General features: G+C 45.6%; 2 protein-coding genes across 4 annotated transcripts in view; one reads left to right on the plus strand and one right to left on the minus strand.

The window, feature by feature from the left end:
• The window catches only part of IQCE (IQ motif containing E), a 24552-nt gene extending 16692 nt beyond the window's left edge, over positions 1-7860 (minus strand). For both annotated transcript variants that reach the window (XM_042437535.1, XM_042437534.1), the window contains exons 1-5: positions 7438-7860; positions 2857-2904; positions 2539-2581; positions 1947-2087; positions 445-579 (exon numbers count right to left, since the gene is read on the minus strand). In XM_042437535.1, the coding sequence (XP_042293469.1) occupies positions 445-579; positions 1947-2087; positions 2539-2581; positions 2857-2904; positions 7438-7701 (631 nt within the window). In that variant the 5' untranslated portion in view covers positions 7702-7860. The remainder of the gene's footprint in view (positions 1-444; positions 580-1946; positions 2088-2538; positions 2582-2856; positions 2905-7437) is intronic.
• Positions 7861-8126: 266 nt separating this feature from the next.
• BRAT1 (BRCA1 associated ATM activator 1) lies at positions 8127-18429 on the plus strand. Of its 2 annotated transcripts, none has more exons than XM_042437532.1 (14): positions 8127-8196; positions 9073-9260; positions 9519-9673; positions 10372-10519; positions 10882-11254; positions 11437-11556; positions 11951-12072; positions 12379-12497; positions 12891-13077; positions 13508-13587; positions 14571-14673; positions 15204-15302; positions 15728-15909; positions 16543-18429. In XM_042437532.1, the coding sequence occupies exons 2-14, from the start codon at positions 9134-9136 to the stop codon at positions 17272-17274; spliced, it is 2547 nt and encodes an 848-aa protein (XP_042293466.1). In that variant the 5' UTR covers positions 8127-8196; positions 9073-9133; the 3' UTR covers positions 17275-18429. The 2 variants fall into 2 exon arrangements, with proteins under 2 accessions (XP_042293466.1, XP_042293467.1); XM_042437533.1 differs by having other exon boundaries at positions 11951-12042.
• Positions 18430-19476: the final 1047 nt, after the last annotated feature.

Consider the following 19476-nt stretch of genomic DNA (forward strand, 5'->3'; position numbering starts at 1 on the left):
TGGCTAACAGTTGCCAACCTAGTTCTGGCTGAACGAAGTAAACGTTGCCCAGAGGACCTGAGCATACAGGGCAGACTATATGGCAGATGGTGATCCAGTAGGTAACCAGGGCCCATACCATGTAGGGCTTTAAAGGGAAAAAACTGTATTTAAGCAAAGAGAGTGCTGAGGCTAAGATACATGGTTGGCCTAAGGCCGTTTACAGCAGGTTTTCTGGGTCACAGTCCAGTTTCTATCCACTGTGCCAAAGCAAAAGCATCCCTGAGGCTCTAGACTGGAGATTATTATATCCAGAGAGGGTCCCTCTGTTTTTTTGTAGGAGGCTTGATGACAAAACAGTGGCAACCAACGGCTTCATGAAAAGGTTTGTCCGCTTTATTGATTCACATTCCACCTTTTTAATTTCTCAACTGTGGGCAGCCATTCCTTCTATACTGAACTCACCGCTGATGGAGGAGCGTGCGTGCTTCGGCTTCCGCATGCCGAAGGCTTCCTTCAGATATTCTGGAGTGTTGCCAGGGAGAGTGGAGTGTGTGTCGCCTATGTCAAAGTCTGGTTTTCCCTTGACCATCCTGGTACCTAGTGAAAGGGAATGCAGAAATGATGAGAGAAGTCTATGGGGCTTGAAGTACTGGACAGCCAGGAGAAAAGCAGTGTACCCCAGTGAGTTTAAGAATGGGCTGCTAAGGCCTGGCATGGTAGCAGTGTTGTTGCAGAAGTAATAAATCACTGAAGTATGAGAAACAATTATCTCGGCACAGATCAACTGATCCCCATGCAGTAGGAATACTCTCATTTGAATTAGGGCATTTCTTGGAGGCACCAACAGGATACTATCAAGGCTGTGCATATCGTTTTGCAACTAGGAGCGAGCCATAGGAATGGCTCCTTCTCTCCTTTCCCCATCATTCTGAAGCATGGCTTTTCTCCTGCTGCTGATACAATACCCAAAGTTATCAACTGCCACTATATATTACCTCCAGCATTCAAGACAGTATGCCTTTCAATACAAGCTGCTGCAAAGGAAAACTGGAAGGACACTACTGAGCCCATGTCTTCCTGCTGACTGATGTCCCAGAGAGGTATCTGGATAGCTACCAGAATGCTAAATCTAACGGGCCTTTGGTCTGATCCTTTTATCCATACAAGGCCACACATGCCAAAAGAGTTGGAGAACAGAGTCTGTGACTGTGTAGCCTGCCCCCGATTCTATAACAACAGCAAAACATCTGAGGAAATAGACCAGGCTTATGAAAGCTTACGCTACAATTTCTTTCCTACAGTTAAGTCTCAAAAGGTGATACAAGATCCATTTCCACACTGATATTCCAGACTAATATGGCCAAGTCTCTGAATTCTAATAGTGAAATATTCAATATCATTACAAATACGCTAACTCTTCATATAAGAGGTTGTACTAACAGAGTTCCTTAGCACAGCATATTTTAGCACACTGTTGACCACAGAGGACAATTCTTTCTTACACAATCTTCACAGGGGGAGAGATAAGTCAGGTCTGCAGGATTTGTGGCTTTCCAGATGTTGTTGAAATCCCAATTCCCATCAGCTGTAGTTGGCCTGGCCAATGGCAAGGCACAATGAGAGGAGCTGTTCATCAACATCTGGAGGGCTGATGTGAAAGTGAAAGAAATACTAGGTGCAACAGGAGAAGATGTAGCAAGGCTTTTTCCAGATTTCAAAAGAACTCAGCCAAATGAGAAGCCCAGGATCACTGAGGAGAACACACTCTACAGCTCTGCCCCAGGGCAGTGTCACTGACAGCAATGGTAGTGCTTGTATGAAGCTCCTACACGCATACACCTAGTAGCCCAGAGGTTCAAACAAATCCTCACAGCAAGCAGGGAAGCGTGGCATCAGGGCCCACATTGTCTAGATAATGCAAGAAGCAACTTGTTGGAAGGGGAATTGCTTTCACATATGCATACCTTGTTTGGGAGGTCCATGCCACAGCTGCCTGGATGACTTGACCAAGGAGTTGCCAAAATTTTTGTTCTCTGTGCCTTTAAAGGATCTCAGAAACCCAGGCCCTTTGGAAAGGAAACATGGAGCAGAGGTGTATGCAGACTCTAAGGCAAGAAAAACAAAACAAAACAACAAATTCAGGACTACAAGTTTAAAAGCCAACAAGAAAGCTTCTAGCATCCCATGAATCATGGGCTCTTTATCTTAAGAATCACGACTGACTTGGGGATAGGGAGAAAACTGGTCAATTATGTACCTGTTTTGAAATGGGCATAATGTTTCTGACCACTGCCTAACACAGGGAAGGCTGAAATCTTTAGGCAGCAAAAAACAAATAGTGTTATAACTGGCCAGCTGGAACGCTACTCATTCTTCAACAGCTGCTAATCTCAAAGCTCTTTGAGAAAAGGAATTCCATCCTCTCTTTCCAGCAAGTTCGCCCTCTTCTGCCCTTTGCATAGGAACCCATCCCATGTTGGCGAATGCTGTAAAGATCCATACTCCTCACTGCAGGGAGGCTATTGGTTTCATGTTAAAAGATTTGGTCATACTAACTTGGTGATCTGGGTGACTTGTAAGATGTTTTCTTCCTCAGTTTCTGAAATAAAAAGAGAATCTTTTTGTAGTTATGCATGAATTTGGCAAATAAGCACACACTTTTCCAGGCAGAAAACAACAGTTCCATTACAATAATTTTTGAGTAGTAGGTGAAGATCCTGATAGCTAGTCAGGATGACTTAGGCTTAATACATTTCCAAGATTGCCAGGACAGATCATTACCCAAAAGCTGAATATTTCATCTCAAATATATACTAAAAACTGGAGCCTATTGTAATTCTGTAGAAAAACCATCACACTCCTGGTCCAACTCACCGCTTCTGTAAGAAATTCACAGATCAGTGCAGAAAGAATGTCTTCTTCCTGGGGAATAAATATGGAGATATCATCATCATCATCATCACAACCTTTGTTTCTCTAAAATTGAGACTCGAGGTGTTTTACAATTAAAACTAAGTGCAATACACAAGGTGAACACATTAAAATATAATTAAACTATTCACAAATATTAAAACAATTTAAAAGATACACTTAAAAAAAGATAAAGGGGCCGAGAAAGTGTGACTCCCCAAGATCACCCGGCGGGTTTCCATGGCTGAGCAGGGAACTGAACCCTGATCTCCAGAGTTGTAATCCAAGGATGAAAGCACTATACCACACTGTCTGAAAAAGCAATTACTATAACATAATACTTTCATGGAATCCTTGCATATGAGGCTGCCATAGATCTGCGTCAGATCACCATTGCATTGGTATTTTCTACTGTGACCAAGTGGCAACTGTTCTTCCAGTGAACCTCTCGCCTCTGAATGTGAGGACCATTAATTTAGGGGTGCGTGACTGCAGCTCCCACAATCCCTTACTACTGGTTATACTAACTACAGCTGGAGAGTTGTAGCCAACCCTGAATTGTCCAGCCCCAAAACTGATTCGACTTTTAACCTGCCTGGGATTGGAGACCTTCCACATGCAATCTGAATTACACCAGGAAACCCAACATGACCTAGTTTAGTAGTTCATCAGTTGTGGTACTAGATCAAAATGCTACAGAAACCAAATTACTGTTATTGGGATCTATTTATACAGCACTATCTGCATAAAGGTTTGAAAATGAGAGGCGAGGTCTTTGACTCAAGGGGCTTACAATAGACAAGACAGGAAAAGTCCATTGAAGTCTGAAAGCTGCAGCCATGGGTAATGGACTAATGTTCCTGTACCCCACAAACTCATCCTAGTCTTCCGAAACCACTTGCATAGTCATCATCTACATGTAAAGTAAAGAGTTTTGAACTACAGCAGCTGTAATGGAAGAAAATAATCATTCTGGTGAAAGAAGTCAGCTGTCTCAAAGGCCTGTTACAGACTGCCAAAATAAAGCTGCTTTGGGTCTCTTTGGAGATATGCTATTTAAATGATGCATGCATCCTAAGAATCCGGAAGCTGCACCAAAGCTGCCCTCCAGCGCTTAGGAATGGAGTGTGGCTTTGGCACAACCTCCGGACTCTTAGGACCCATGTATCATTTAAACAGCATACCTCCAAAGAGACCTGAAGCAGCTTGATTTTGGCAGTCTGTAACAGGCCAAAAACAGGATAACCCTGAGAGAGGAGATTGTGGCTTGTTGTCGCTGGAAGCCTTGGCCAAACACACTCTGATTTCTAAACATATTATCAGATGCAAGCCCCAATTCTTTTTCTTATGAAATGGCAAAAACTAAAAGGCGGGGTACAGACCGCCGCTTTGCGGCGGTCAGCTGCCGCCGCCGGCTAATCCATGGGGGAGCCGGAGCCTCCACACGGCGCGGCTCCCCTGCGGACTGAAAAAGAAGCTCCAAAATGGAGCTTCTTTTTCCATCGCGTTTGCGACGTAGCGAGGCGCCAGGGGCGCACTCGCTACGTCACAAGCGACGCGACGCGTACGGACGCTCAGCGTCCGATACGCAAAGATGGCGCCGGCCATGTAGAAGGGCCGGCGCCATCTTGTACGGACGGAGTCCGTACTAGGCCCAGGGGCGTCTAAAAGAGACGCCCCTTTTTAAAAATGGGACGTCCTCCGGACGTCCCAAATGCCGGTGCAGAAAGCACCAAAGTCTGCTTTCTCTATAGTCACTTGAAGCTGCAAAGCAAAACCTGCGCTGGCAGAGACAACCGGAAGAGGCATGGAAATGCATTTCGTAAGGCGTTCCTCAGAGAGTGTGACAGTTCTTTTCTCATATCAGTAAGGAAGAAGGATTTTAATTTCCTTTTAAAATAGTGGTGTGTGGATGAATATATATTTTTAATTGCAAAGAGGTCACCCTTGAAGGAAGGGGCCGGTGGTTCATTTCTGTTGCAGCCTTCATTGTCCTTTGTACAGTCCAGTCTTGTTTAGATCTAGATCTCGCTCTCTGCAAAAAGGCAGAGAGGGGAGAGAGAATGGCTTCTCAGTTGGATAGCAGGAAAGAAGTGCCACAAAGCAATAAGAGATCAGTGTTCTGATGCCTCACCGCAGGCGGGCATGTGCCACGTACGCCCCGTCGCCCATCTTTTTAATTTCCTGAAGTCACATTCTTCGGAGCATATTGGCAGATTGTTTTCGTTATCCATCGGAGGCATCTGATCTCGGTCTGTATCTCCTCTTCCCATTTGTCTTGCTGTGCCAGCGGTCAGACTGTGAAGCGGGCAAAACTATTGTTTTAAGGGAAAGGGACAAATATTTGCAGAAGCGTGCGGCAAAAGCATGGATTTCCCACAGCAAGACTCTAACAGATATACTGCCTCCCATTGCTGGGGAAGAGGCGAATGCAAGAGATGCAGATTTCAATAGGCAGGGATGGGAAAATTTTCAGGCAAGATCTCAAATGTCTTAATGCAAAGGACACTAAATGCACATCGCAAGTAGCTTAGAACTGCAGCTACAACCTGGTCTAAACAGTATATTTAAGAATTCAGATGTGCTTAAAAATCAATTCTCTAAGGCTGCAATCTGACCTGAGAGAAAGCCTTCTCCCCTCAAACAGTTTTCACTTCTGAATAAAAAAGCCTAGGTCTGGGCCGCAAGTGTCTTCTTGTCTCTGATAAACAGGAGATAGCAGTTTTAAGGAGCAGTTTCATAGACAATTTTACAGGGAATACAGGATGGAGTAGTGGAATAGCTTGAAAGAAAGCCCATTCCAGTCCTTGCATTGGGCTCCCCTGAAATCCACTCTAATTTGAGACTGTCCTCTTCACCCCCAAAATGGAAGTAGCGCAGCCATGTTTCCATCCATGGCCAACGCAAAGAGAAATGTGGAGGACCCAAGGTTTGAAATGGCACGGACGGAGAGAAGGAGACCGGTGCGTTCCTGCGTTCCTATGGTTTAATGCAGACCCAGAGAGCTGTCGGTGATCCAGATGTTGATGGACGAGAGTCAGCCCTCTGTATCCACGGATTCAACCATCCATGGCTTGAAAATATGAAAATACATGTAAATTCCAAAACGCAAACTTTGATTTTGCCATTTTATAGAAGAGACACCATTATACTACACCATTGCGGTTAATAGGGCTTGAGTATCCATGCATGTTGGTATCCATGGGGGAACCTGGAACCAAACCCCAGCAGACACTAAGGGCCCAGTGCTCTGTTTTGTCATCAGCAGCCAAGCTGAATGGAGACGATAGGAGTGAGTTCAACAACATCCAGAAGAGCACAGTTTTAGCAAAGCATGGACACTGGCACACACAGAACTATATACAGTTGGCCCTCCTCATCCATGGATTCAAGCGTCCATGGCTTGGAAATATTAAAAAAAGGATAAATTCCAAATATCAGACCTTGTTTTTGCCATTTTATATAAGGGACACCATTTTGCCATGCCACTGTATGTAATGGGACTTGAACACCCATGGATTTTGGTATCCACCGGGGATCCTGGACCCAAACCCCATCGGATAACAAGGGCCCACTGTGGGTAGAATTCAAAGATATAGCTGTGTTAGTCTGCAGAATCAGTATCTAGAGAGAGACCTTGTAGTACCTTTCAGACTCACTTGGCAGCCTGAGCTTCCCTAGACCTAAGTCTACTTCCTCAGATGCACTTGAGTCTAGGAAAGCTCCTGCTGCCAACTTCTTTCTTTCAGTGAGTCTCAAAGGTGCCGCAAGGTCTCTCTGCAAACATAGTTATGAATCATGATGACTGGGAAAGGATGGGAAGGTGACCCCAGCAGCTGGCCTTTCCCTTTAAGCCCTGCTTGCCCCGGTTGCCCCTGGGAACCACAAATGCACCTGAACCAGGGGGCCTTGGCTCAGCTATTGTGATGAAAGCCCACTGGCAAGACCTGTCCTTTGTGGATCGGGGCCTCCCTTGAAATAAGGCCATGGAGCCCAAGTCACGATGGCTACAACTTGGGGCAGTGATGTCTATCATTTAATATCATGTCACTCCTTGGATCGACCGCTCTTTCATTCCAAGACTGACCTCTGTCCAGAGCTAGCTTGGTATAGCACTTTCGAGTGTTGGACTAAGACTCTGGAGGCCAGGGTTCGAATCCCCACTCAGCCATGGAAACCCAAGTGTCCTATCAAGTATATCTATATATACATATATAGATATAGATATATGAACCATATATATATACCATATCTATCTATCTATACACACACATACACACACATATATACATATATACACAATGCGTATAAACATATATAGCTAGATACCAAATATATTAGAGCGTGTTTTTCTGGGGCTGAGAGAGTGTGACTTTCCTGCAATACAGACACAAACACAGACATACAAAATGGTTGTTGTGTGCCTCTCTTGGGGTTTCCTCGGGGCTCGCCGCCCTCTGAGGCTGAGAGAGTGTGACTTGAAGGGGATTCTGGGAGTTGTAGTCCAGGCTCCCCACGGCCAGAGTCCCCAGAGTGGTGGCTCACCGTCTCGGCGGAGGCATGGGCTTTCTCTTCCTCGTCCCCCTGGTCCTGCTGCTGGCCCTCCTGCTCCTCCTCCTTCTCCCGGCCGGGGACGTGCGCCATCCTGGCAAGGCCGCTGCTGCTCCTCCAGCCTCCCGCGGAACACAGGCGACGACGCCTCCGCGCCCCACTTCCGGCTTTCAGGGCGTCGTCCATGGCAACGTGCCGCCAAGGCAACCGAGGACCCGGATGGAGCGCGCTTCCGGGTTGAGCGCGGGCGGAGCGCATGCGCAGACGAGGCCTAGTACGTCACAAGATTCTGTTCCTATGGGAACCAAGACAGATAGACAGATAATGCATATCTGACAAAGTAAATATATGTGTCTCTGTGCGTGTATATGTACATATACAGAACACACACACAAACATATACCAAAATAAATATGTAAATATGTTTCTTGCCAAATATATATATATATATATATACACACACACACACCAAATGCATATCTTACCAAGTACATATATGTGTGTGGCTGTGTATATACATACACACACACACATACAAAAATATATATGTAAATGTGTCTGTTACCAAATGGCTTCCCCTCCTTAAACTACGAATCCCAAGGTTCTATGCGCGGTTGCCATGGCAGCCAAAACGGACCCTCTCCCACTGCGCATGCTCAATGTGGAGGCTGGGCTGCGCATGCGCAATGTGCCTGGCTGAGGATTGATGAAGGAAGCGGGCCAGTGAGCCCCAAAGGAGCTGGAGTCCTAGAAGTAGGTGCAATGGCAAAAGCGTTGCTTGGCTGCTGCGTCCGCACTTTAACTGCCATGGATCAATGCTAGGGAATCCTGGAGACTGTCTTTGTTTTGGAAGAGCTCTGCAGTTCCCAGAATCCTGTAGCATTCCTGAGCCAAGCTAAAAGTGGGATCAAAACGGATTATTTCTGCAGTGCGAACCCAAGGATCTTTCCAAGGGGCCAAAATATTGGGAAGTTCATATGTTTGTGTGTGTGTATATAGATATAGATAGATATGTGTATAAATGTGTATGTATGTGTGTGTGTATATATATATATATATATATATGAATATGTTTATATATGTGTGAGTATATATGTATATATATGTATGTGTATACAAATGTGTGTGTATATATGTGTCTGTGTGTGTATACATATATAAATCAGAGTTGGAAGAGACCACAAGGGCCATCCAATCCAACCCCTATATGTACATGTGTGTGTGTGTATGTATATATATATATATGTGTGTGTATACGTGTGTGTGTGTGTATATATATATATATATATGAATATGTATATAAATGTACATACATTTGTGTGTGTGTGTATAGATATATGAATATATATGTGTGTGTATTTAGGTATATGTATATATATATGAATATATATGCCCACTCTCTTCCATGCCAGCATCCTCTGAAGAAGCCAAAGCCAGAGATACCGGCGAAACCTCAGGAATAAACTCTTCTCAAACAGGGCCTCATGACCCGAAAACCCCACAAAAGCCATCTCCCCAAGTCTCCATAAACAGCCTACTATTTCCTCTCTTGGGTTCTTAAATCTAATGCCAACTCCTGTATTCCTGGTCAGTACTCTCTTATAGACGCAGGTCCTGTCTCTTCCGCAGGCTCCGTCTTTGTCCCGGGAGAGGAGCCTTAACCCGCGCCCGACTCACCTGCTTTACCATCATGGACGAAAAGTGCTCCCAGCTGCTGCCTTCCGTATGTACCATTCTTGCAGACCCCGGGTGCCCCGTTTCGGATGACACTTGCTTGGAGAAGTTACTGGACTGGTTTAAGACCCTGACCAGCACAGGTACGTTGGCATTTGGACAGAGTTTGGAGCCAAGGAGCCACTTGTAGTCTATCAAGGGCAACGTTTCCAAACTCGCCAAGAAAGCCCTATCTTGTACCCCCAACAGCCGTGGCTGCAAAGGTGATGGGGCTCTCAGGGTTCGTTCTACAAAGAGACATGTAGGTTTAGGCCATGAGACTATTGCTGTGTCATGACATTAAATCTTAGCAGAGCTTGAGTCTAAGGGTTTCCCCATTTCCCCTTTGCTTCCGCCTCCAGGATCCAGCCTCCTGCTCTTAGAGGAGAACCCATGCTTGACTGAGATGATCCTTGCGGTGCTCAGGCAAGTGGAGCCAAACCCTAACATCCTTTCCTTCATCCTGCGGCTCACTGGGATACTTGCTGCCTCTGAAACCGGTTTCCAACACCTGCAGGTTAGTCGGGGTTTGAGACGGTAGTAACATAGCAATAGCAAGTATATTTCTATACCTCTTATCAAAGCCCTCCTTAAGCGGTTTCCAATGTGTAAGCTAAGTACCCCCAATAAGCTGGGTCCTCATTTTACTGACCTATGGAAGGATGCCAGGCTGAGCCAACATTGGAGCCCTGGGATCCAACTCATAACCTTGTGGCTACAGTACCAGCATTTAATCACTGCGCCACCAGGTCTCTATACACTGGTACCAGTGTAGTACTGCAATGCCTATAAGCCTTTTAGCTGGGTGTGCTTGCATTTGATCACATTGTGGCATGTTTTGCCAAAGAACATTTCTTTGTTCGACGGTTGCTAGATAGAACTGGCGTTGCATGCATTCCAGGACTCTTCCTGCTGGGATGCCAAGTCCATCAGCCAATGCCAGCATAGCCAGTGGTAAGGGATGATGGGATCTGTGGTTTAGCATCATTTGACATGCCACATTGCCCCCTGGAATCATGCTGACTTTTCAAATGAAAGCCAGAAGTTCAGACAAGAGACTTAAGCATATGGTTTAAGGGGAATCTGTATGCCATGACCTCCTTTGCGCCTTTAGTGCCAATGAGCCTTCCTTTGGAGCAGTGAGATCTATGCCAGGACACAGCTCTAGCTCTAGAAATGCCACTTGTGATAAGATGTGTTTGTTTCTTGGTTCAGCAGGGGGAAGTGGTGTTTGGTGCCTTTGGAGAAGCAGGGGCCCTTGGCAGTACATTGTGGGAGGACATGACCATCCGCAGCGGCTGGGTCCTGGGCGCCTACACGATGCTGCAGCACTATAGTGCCTTTCAGTTCCTCTGCAACTCTGGTAAGTGCGGCTTGGATGCTTTTTTACTTCCCACAATGTGTATACTGCACCTGCTCTTGAGAGCCCCACAGAGGTGCTGGGATCTTCTAAAACTGAAGAATAAAAGAGACACCCTCACAACCATGTAATGGAGTGCAAGATGATTTAAAAGTTAAATCAAAGTTGCCACATGTTATTGGAAGTTAGCAACTTTAACATTTAATCCCCTACAACAGTAGACTCAAATGTTTGCAAAGAAAGAGGAGCCATGCAATCCCAGTCCCTCCAAGTAAACCAACAGAATCTAGAACGTTTCCTGTGAGCTCCTGTGTGATCGAATATTGTCTGCATCCTTGTCATTCTCTTTCTCTGCCTTAAACCAGGAGCCTTAGATGTGATTTTCGCTCTTCAGGGAGACCGCAGCCTGTTTGTTGCTTCCGGAGCCAGTCGGCTTCTTGCCCGCCTGCTCATCTTCTCTGTACAGTCTGAACCGTCTCGCCTTCTCTGTACAAAGGACTGCGACTGGCCAGCTTGTGCTCGAATGATTGTGACTCGTGTTGAGGACTCCCTTAAATCCCATCCTGTTTCCCATGTCACACGTTCCTTGAAGCTACTGACAACATTATTTGAACACAACCAGGACCCATGGACGGAGGTCCTTTGGTCACGGATAGCGGAAACTGTAGGGTCCCTTTTGACAGAGGAGCCTGTCCAAGCAGGGCACTCGCTGGTTGAGCTGTTCCTTAGCATGGCAAGGTGGGAGTCTGTTCAGTTATCCATGCAAATATTTTGACAGGTCCTTCTTAGTTAACATAGGGGAAGATAGTGAGGCAGCACCCAACTTTGACATCATAGGCTTGGGACCTTGATGCTTAAAGGAGATTGATGTCTGGTGGTGCCCTTCTTTGTGTTTCACTTGGTATGTCTCCATCTCATAGATCTCCTGCCTTTAGCAGTCCTGAGTGCAGCCTTTGGAAGCTGGTCACGCTTGCCCTGAAGAACTTAATCCTCACTCAGTCTGGCCCTCTGGCTTTGGGACTCTTAAAACTGGAGGCATGGTATGTTCATCTTTAAAGTCAAGTGGCTGATGAATCACATAATTAGGAGTGGAAAACAAAGAAGTACTTTAGATGACTTGTGTTGCTTTAGTACAGCCTTTCCAGGCTGGTACATTGTCCTCCATGTGCAGGCCCCAGTAGCCATGTTCAGCCATTTACCAGAATGTATGGCGGGTGGTGAGGATGTGGGTATACATATTTTGTAACCACATTCAGCCAGTGAGATGCTTTGTGAACATACTCACATACCAACAGCATCTGAAACTCATACGCTGACCATGAAGGTTTGCAGAAGGTTTTGTAACCACTCTCAGCCAGTGAGATATTCTGGGGATGGACGATCTGTTCAGGATGCAAGAAAGTCTTAGTAGTTGTCTTTTTTTTCCTTTTCAAGCCCTGAGGCCATTAAGAGGCAAGCTCTGAATACTCTTCTCCAGCCAATGGACTGCATCTCGAGAGCTGCTTCTGACTCCTTAGAGTTTCCAAGTAAGATGGAGTCGGAAAATGAAGGCCAAGGTTCTCTTCACTTTTAGCGTAGTGTAAATGTATACCAATGTAGTTCTCATGGATCTTATACCTGCATAAGCTGATTGCACCCAAGGACCATGGGAGCTGTAGTTCAACATATCAGGTTGGGAAGGCTGGGGTAAATAAAAACATCAGTAATACATATAAGAATGTCCCAGATGGATTCTCTCCTTTTGTAGACAGACAAATTAGATAATATTTTTGATTCCCCCCCTCTCATTCTAGATTCTTGCCAGCCATGTTAGAGAAGCATTTTGTTTATACGGTATGTATCTTTGCTTTCATTCCCTCCAGGTTTGCTAGATCAGTCTTCTACCTGTGCTGCCTCTGTGGAATCTCTCCTCTCCTCCAGAGCATCATGTGTTAGCCTCCTGTGCCAGACCTTAGCTCATCTTGAGGAGATCCAGTACTTGGTAAGGCATGGAGCAGCCTTCCCCTTCCAGGTACTTTCTGGATATGTTGGATTGCAATTCCCATGGAGCCCACTGAGCTGTCTGGGGATGATAAGGGACCCTTTGCAGAAGCACCAGTTGGTGATGAAACAATCATCTTAGTGTAGCCACATTGCTTTCTTTTAGAAGGTAGATTCTCAGCCAATTTAGCTTGAATTATACAACCTGTATACATTATGTTAAACAGGCTTCATTTGCACAGTATGCAGAGGTTGCATCATCCAGTTCTAGATTTTGCATAATATTTTTTCCCTGTTGCTGGAAGCTTTTGCATCCATCACTTTGAGTTATGACCTTTCTTTTGAATAGGCTGGAAATGCATTCCTTTCCCCCCCCCCCTTTCTTCTCCACCAGGCTTGCTCCCCAGTGGAAGTTCCCCATAAGCCTTTGCTACACTCTTTGGTGACTGTACTCCAGTTCTGCGTCGGTCTTGCTGTCCCAGTCTCCTCCCTGGGAGCGACGCTTGGTAAAACCCTGGTTGGCTGCTTCCGAGTTCAGCGGGCGGCCCTTGGACTCCTTGCGGCGCTCTCTCAGTGCGCAAGTAAGTTGTTTAGACTTGAGTCCCATCTCATTCTGTATATGCAAATATTCCAGAATCCAAAAAGCACAAACATCTAAACCAAGAATTTCAGATAAGGGAGACTCAACCTGTATCTATTCCCCTATTTCTGAATTTTTAAATTACTGGAGCTATTGTTTCAATTGCAATTTCCCCCACTGCTCAATTATTATTTATATATTTATTTATTCCATTTGTACGCTGCCTTTCTCCCAGCATTGGAACTGAGGTGGCTCACAAAGCTAAAAACAAGATCGGCTAAAAATCTGGCACTTAAAAATTAACACAATTGTCAAGCCGTATAAAACCATTCAAAACCATAACAAAGTTAAAAATAGAGCACCATCCCATAGTCCAATTGTTTTGTTGGTTCTGAGTTGGAATCCCTGACTGTTCGTCTCTTTGTGTTTAGCTTCAGCTTATGAGGAAGCTGTAGAACGGGTCTTTGACATTCTTCTTGTATATTTGAAGAGTCCGGACACCAGCAATACTGTGAGTATGTAATACTGCCTGTGCAGCAGTCACATCACTAAGACAGACAAGGCTAGTGTTGTGTGCTCTTAGCTGGCTGCTGCATACAGGTGTCCTTCTCTCTTAGAACTCTGACTTGTTACATCCATTCCACTAAGCTTACCCAAAGAGTTTCCATCTCCACCAGGTGTGGTAAGAAGTGGTACTCTGTTTCTTTGTTTTCCTTCTCCCTCCTCCTTCCTTGTCGCTTGTATGATGTGTCTTTTAGGTTGTGAGCCAGAAGGAGGAGATTTTCTCACTACTGATCTTCCTAAGTAAGCCCTGAAAGTCTTTTTGGCTCAAGGATGTGTGCGAAAATTATTTAAATACATAAATTGCATGCTCGCCACTAACGCAAGGGCAGCCACACATTTTGTGGCTCACACATGTCCCCTGAGAGTGATATGGACTGCAAAGGGCATTGGGGCAGATCTCCAGAAAGTTGTTTTTTTTGGACTACCACTCCTATGGCCACTGGCCATGCTGGCTATGACATTTTGGGAATGCTCGTTCAAAAAAGGCCTCTTTCCCAGGCTTTGCCCCAGGGAAAGCAGGCTTGGTCAGATATTAAGATTTCTCACCCCTTGGATTAAGGGATCAATTGTGACTGTGGAACAGAGCTGCAGAGTGTGTGCAAATATTAAGTAACTATAGTCCCCCCAGCCAGATTAGTTATATTGTGAATTAAGAGTCCACAAGGACTCCCATGTCCTCTGTAGGATGTGCCCCCTCTCTCTCAGCCTTGAAAGAGTGAATAATTTTTGCCCAAACCATGTTGCTGATAGTTTCCTAGCAGACACTCTGTTCTCCATTGCAAAAGGAGCCTTGGATACAGAGAGGAAATGATGGGGAAATGTCTGGATAGATATGTCTGGAGTGGGGGACAACAAAATGTTCTGCTCACTTTACAGTTTTGTGGGTGCATCTTTCATCGATTTTGGCGATTCTCCTTTATTCCTCTGCAGGTCCTGAAGAAGGTGTTTCAGGCAACGCTGAAATGGTTTCTGAACGTCTTGGAAGCACCAGGCTCAACTGCTGACTTTCAGCGGCATCAGCAGTTTTTCAGAGGTATTAAACTCATGGCTGGAAAAAGATAAATTAGGTCACCTTTATAGTAAAGGAAGCAGATGTATAGCTTATGGGCTGAAGGCATATTTTCCCATCATTCTCAAGGCATTTTTAAAAAAAAAGGAAAAAAGAAACATACCTTTCAATCTAGAAGGCTTAGAGCATATATAACCCATGTTGGCTGACTGGGGGGGGGGGGCGGTTTCTGCCCCGAGGCCCTCCATGGGACAGGTGGGCAACCCAAAAAGGAAGGAGAAAATCCATGGAAATAGTTTTAAAAACTGGGTATTTTTGAGGTTGCCCCCCCCCCCCCCATGAGTTATTTAAAAGGCAAATTGCTCCTCCTGGAAACTACTGGGAGAAGAAAGCCTACTCTCTTCTTAACCAGAACATGCAGGGTGTGGATAGGTGTCAGGGGCCAATAAAGTGGCCTTGTATCTGCATTGATGCAGGGGTTGGAACAGAGGACCACTAAGGGTTTCTGCTTCTAAAATTCTCTAATGCCATCTTTGTCCTCCTCCTTTTTGCAGAGATGTTACCTGTGTTACAAAAACGGATGTGCAGCCCCAGCTGGGAAGTGCGTGACTCTGCCCTGGAGTACTTCACATTGGTGATGAAGCCCTTGAGAGGTAAGCACAAAGATGGCATCTCCCTTGGTAAGGAACCAGGGAGTGAAACAAAAAGTCTGTATGGAAAGGCAGATGATTCCTGATTCAGAGGCAGTGAAAGAGAAGACTTTTCCCCTCCATACCCTATCTATCAGCTCCTAGAACTGCTTTTCTCAGCTTGAAAAGAAGGAAGGGAGGAGAAACAAAGGAATGTGGCAGCACCTTTAAAACCAACTGGTTTTTATTTTAGCAGGCGTTTTTGTGGATATAAACACACCTCTCCAAATGCTTCCTCCTTTTTATGCTGCAAGAAACTAACACGGCTACTGCTTTGAAAACCTTTCCCAACTTGGTGTCTTGCAGATATTTTGGGCTTACTATGATCTCTCACCACTGGCCACGTCACTTGGGGTTGATGGGAGTTGCATGCCTATGTTTTGCTGCAGGGCAAGAGGGGCTCTGGCAAGAGCTGCTCTCCTCTGAAGTCCTGACGCTTACCGAGGGCCTCCTGGATGACCCAGAGAGCTATGTTCGAGCCAGTGCAGTGAAAGCTTTGGGGCGGTTTTCTCTAGTGGCTGGAGTTGACTCCAAGAGACCAAGCTCAGATGGCAATGGGAATCACAAAGAGGTACAGTACAACATTTTGTCTTGGAGGTTTGACTACAACTCCTAGACTGTTCCAAGGCCTTGCCTTGCCTTGCACGCATCCATCATACACATTAAACAGTGCCTCATATTCCTCATGCCTATTTCAGATCTTGGAAACATTCTTTTTTTTTGTACCAGAACTCCCAGAATTCCAGTGACTATGTGGCTGAGAACCTCTGGGAATTGTAGTCAAAAAATAATGTATCCATGCTCTGCCCTGACCCTGGTATATTCCTGTTTTAAGGTTCCAACTAGCCACCCACACCCTTTGCCTTGACTCCGTTCCATCCCCAGCCCTCTTGCTTACGTTCTTTTTATTCCAACAATCACCCAGCATTCTTTGGCTAGAGAGCTTGAAGCCGAGGGAAGGAGAGGTCCCACTTAGTTCCTCCCTCATGTTTTCCCCCCTTTTGGGTTCCTCAGAGTCTAATTTGGCCCTCTTGTGTGTAGGCAGTCCTGTTTGGCTACATACAGCTTTACACTCTGATCTTAGCAGGTAGGATACTGTTTTGTGAATGTCAGGTGGCCTAGAAAAGAGAGATCTAGACTAGATTGAAAGGAGAAGAACAAGCAGTCTTTGGATTCCATGCTTCTTTTTCTTCTTGTCCTTAAGGCCAGCAGTGTCGGCACTCGCTTGCTGGAAATCTTGACCAAAGACACCGAAGGCTTCCCTCGCCGAGCTGTGGTTGGCGTCTTTGTCGAGTGGCTGCAGGAAGGCCATCCGGATGTCTTGGCTGCCCCCGAGCTGTTTGTTTCCAAAGCAATCCAAGCTGTGAGCGGAGACTTGGACTGGGAAGTCAAAGTGGCTGGTTTGGAGCTGGCAAAGGTTTTTGCTGCCCAAACATTTGCACGGTTTGGGCTTGTCGAGTGTCCATATACTGCTTATTGCCTGCCATCCAAGAACATGCCTCCCTGCCTCCCTGAACTGTTGCAGACATTTTGTCGAGTGAAGCTGTTTGAGTTCCTCTTTGGAGCCCTTCAGGACTGTGACAGGCCAGTCTGCCTGAAAGCCTGCCAGGTCCTTCTAGCCGTGAAATCAAAGATTTGCAAAGACAGCTGCCTGGAGCTGGGGAAGAGGTCAGAACTAGGTGATGGGGCTCAGCAAGAGGAAATGCCAGGAGGCACATCTCCTTCTGCACTGATCCATACCATTGGGGATTCTGCTGAGAAATTTCTCCAGCATCCTGAGTGTCTGCCCACGGTTTTAAGGTCGATGGACCTGGAGGGCTTGCAGAGGTCTCTGGATCTAAGTAGCGATCACCTGGAGCGGAGCCCTCATTCCCTCTTGCAGGATATCCTCTCGGCTTCAGGGAACGTAGACGAGAATGAAGCTGACTGCTACTGAAGTAGCTGTGGCTTGGAGATCTCCAGCTTGGAAGGCTGGCAGCTTTTCAGAACCTTGTTGTATCCTTGGAAGGCTATGTTCAAACAGCCCTCCTCTGTCCCTAAGAACACAAAGGGCCGTTTTGTAAAATCCCTTCCTGTGCAGATGAGCACTCCCGGCTAGGAATTACCCACATGTAGGAAGCCCTTTGTAAGTATCTTCCAAAGGGAGTTAAATAACATGTAAGAAGATCCAGAAACAGACAGGACACCCTCCCTGAGAAGCTGGCAAGTTCACGGTAAATGCTTCATTGTTAAGAACCGGTCTAGAAACCCTTTGTATCCAGTCAAACCATATGTACGTTCAGTAATACTGAAACTGCATTGCTCTTAAAAATGACAGTATGTAGGCAATACTTTAAATTCTTGGAGTCCATAAGGCTATGGGCTTACGGATAGGGTGGGCATCTTGTGGCCTCCTAGGTTTTGTTGATGCCGCAACTCCTGTTTTCATTGGCTGGGGCTGCTGGGAACTGCAGTACAACAACAGTTTTGAGGGTGAAATGTTGCCCATTCCTGATGACAGCATAGGAAGACCACCTTGTGGGGATTGCACCTCCCAGAATCCCCAGCCAGTGGCTAGGGCGGCTTGGAAATTCTAGTTACTGGAGTCCAAATGTAACTTTGTCAAGCTCTGTCCCTGACTTAGTGTTAACTGTGTACTGCAGTGCTTTTAAGAGCAGTCTTTTTAAAGAGTCTCCATTTCAAGGCAGATCTAGATCCAATTGGACTTGATTCTGTGCCTGTCTGACAAATACACAACAAGTATTGTCTCACTCATTGTGGGTCCAGACTTTGTGCGTTTAGAAGAAATGCTCCATGACAGCTTTCTGAACAAAAGCCATCAGGTACCACTGGCAGCAATAATTTTCATGTGGGTTTCATAATAAACCGCAGGTGGAACAGTTTTTGTAGTTGAGCTTTGTGTCATACAGTTCTGCCCTTGATCTTGAAAACAAATCTTTGTGTTAAATACTTCCATTCAGGTGGGTCCCATGGAGCTTAGGCTCCGTACTTTGTGGCTGCCACCCCTGCAGGGTAAGCTAACTCTTTCAGAAAGAGGGTTTGTCATATTGGGACGTTTTCCTCATTATCAATAAAAGTTATTTTTATGGATGCTTGATCTTGCTAGCTCAGTCTGTGCATGTCCAAACCTAGCTGTCCTTTGATAAGACGGTAGGAAAAGACGCTTTACTTTTTATCTGCGCGAACATGTTTTGAGGATGGACAGAGACCCTCAGAGGTGGGAGAGTGTTGAACACAACTATTAACCCACGGCTGAGCAGGTAAAGTTGGGAGGCTATTTTGCTATTCCAAATCCTTTTATTTGTTCATCGCCTTGGGAGTCCTTGTGGGCTGGGAGGTGGTACCTTAAATCAAATAAAACAGTAGTCCAAAGGAGCCACATTTCCAAGATCAGCTCTGGATGCAGTACATGGGAAGGCAATCCTTTGGATATTCTTAGATTTCAATTCCTCCAATGCCCAAGCCTGAAATGCAGAAAATGGCAATGGTACACATTGCAGTCGAAGCCATTTGGAGAGGCAAAGGTTCCTTGCCCTTGACATAGAATGCCATATGAATGGCCAGCATAGAGATCTTAATGCAAGAACCACAAATCAGGGGAAAGAAACACAGCTGTAAGAGCCCTTAGAGAGGCCAGTGATGCCTCAAAGGCAGAGAGAGGCACACAAAAGAATAACAGGAGGAGAGCAAATGCACAGAAGGGCTTCTCTCTCAACAGAGGATTACATAAGGCTGCAGTCGCACAGACAGAGCTTGTGTGATGCTGCTGCCTCAGAGCAAAATTGGAGGAGGAGGAGGAGGTTGGGGAATTGAGACATTGAGAGATTTCCTGTGCCACCCTCTGCCCCCATCAAACTTAGTGAAGCAGAAAGCCATTCACAGAGGAATGTGAATGTTTATAGAGAGAGAGAAGGCTGAAGCCTTATGTACACCTACATGAGAGTTTTCTGTTATACAGTCGGCCCTTCTTATACACGGATTTTTTATACACGGATTTAAGCATACGCGGTTTGAAAATGTTACAAAAAAGTATAAATTTACCTTGATTTTCCATTTTTTATAAGGGACACCATTTTGTTATGTTATTATATGTAATGAGACTTAAGCATACACGGATTTTGTTATACACGGGGGATCT

This window comes from Sceloporus undulatus, chromosome 8 (assembly GCF_019175285.1).
Source record: "Sceloporus undulatus isolate JIND9_A2432 ecotype Alabama chromosome 8, SceUnd_v1.1, whole genome shotgun sequence".
Taxonomy (NCBI): Eukaryota; Metazoa; Chordata; class Lepidosauria; order Squamata; family Phrynosomatidae; genus Sceloporus; species Sceloporus undulatus.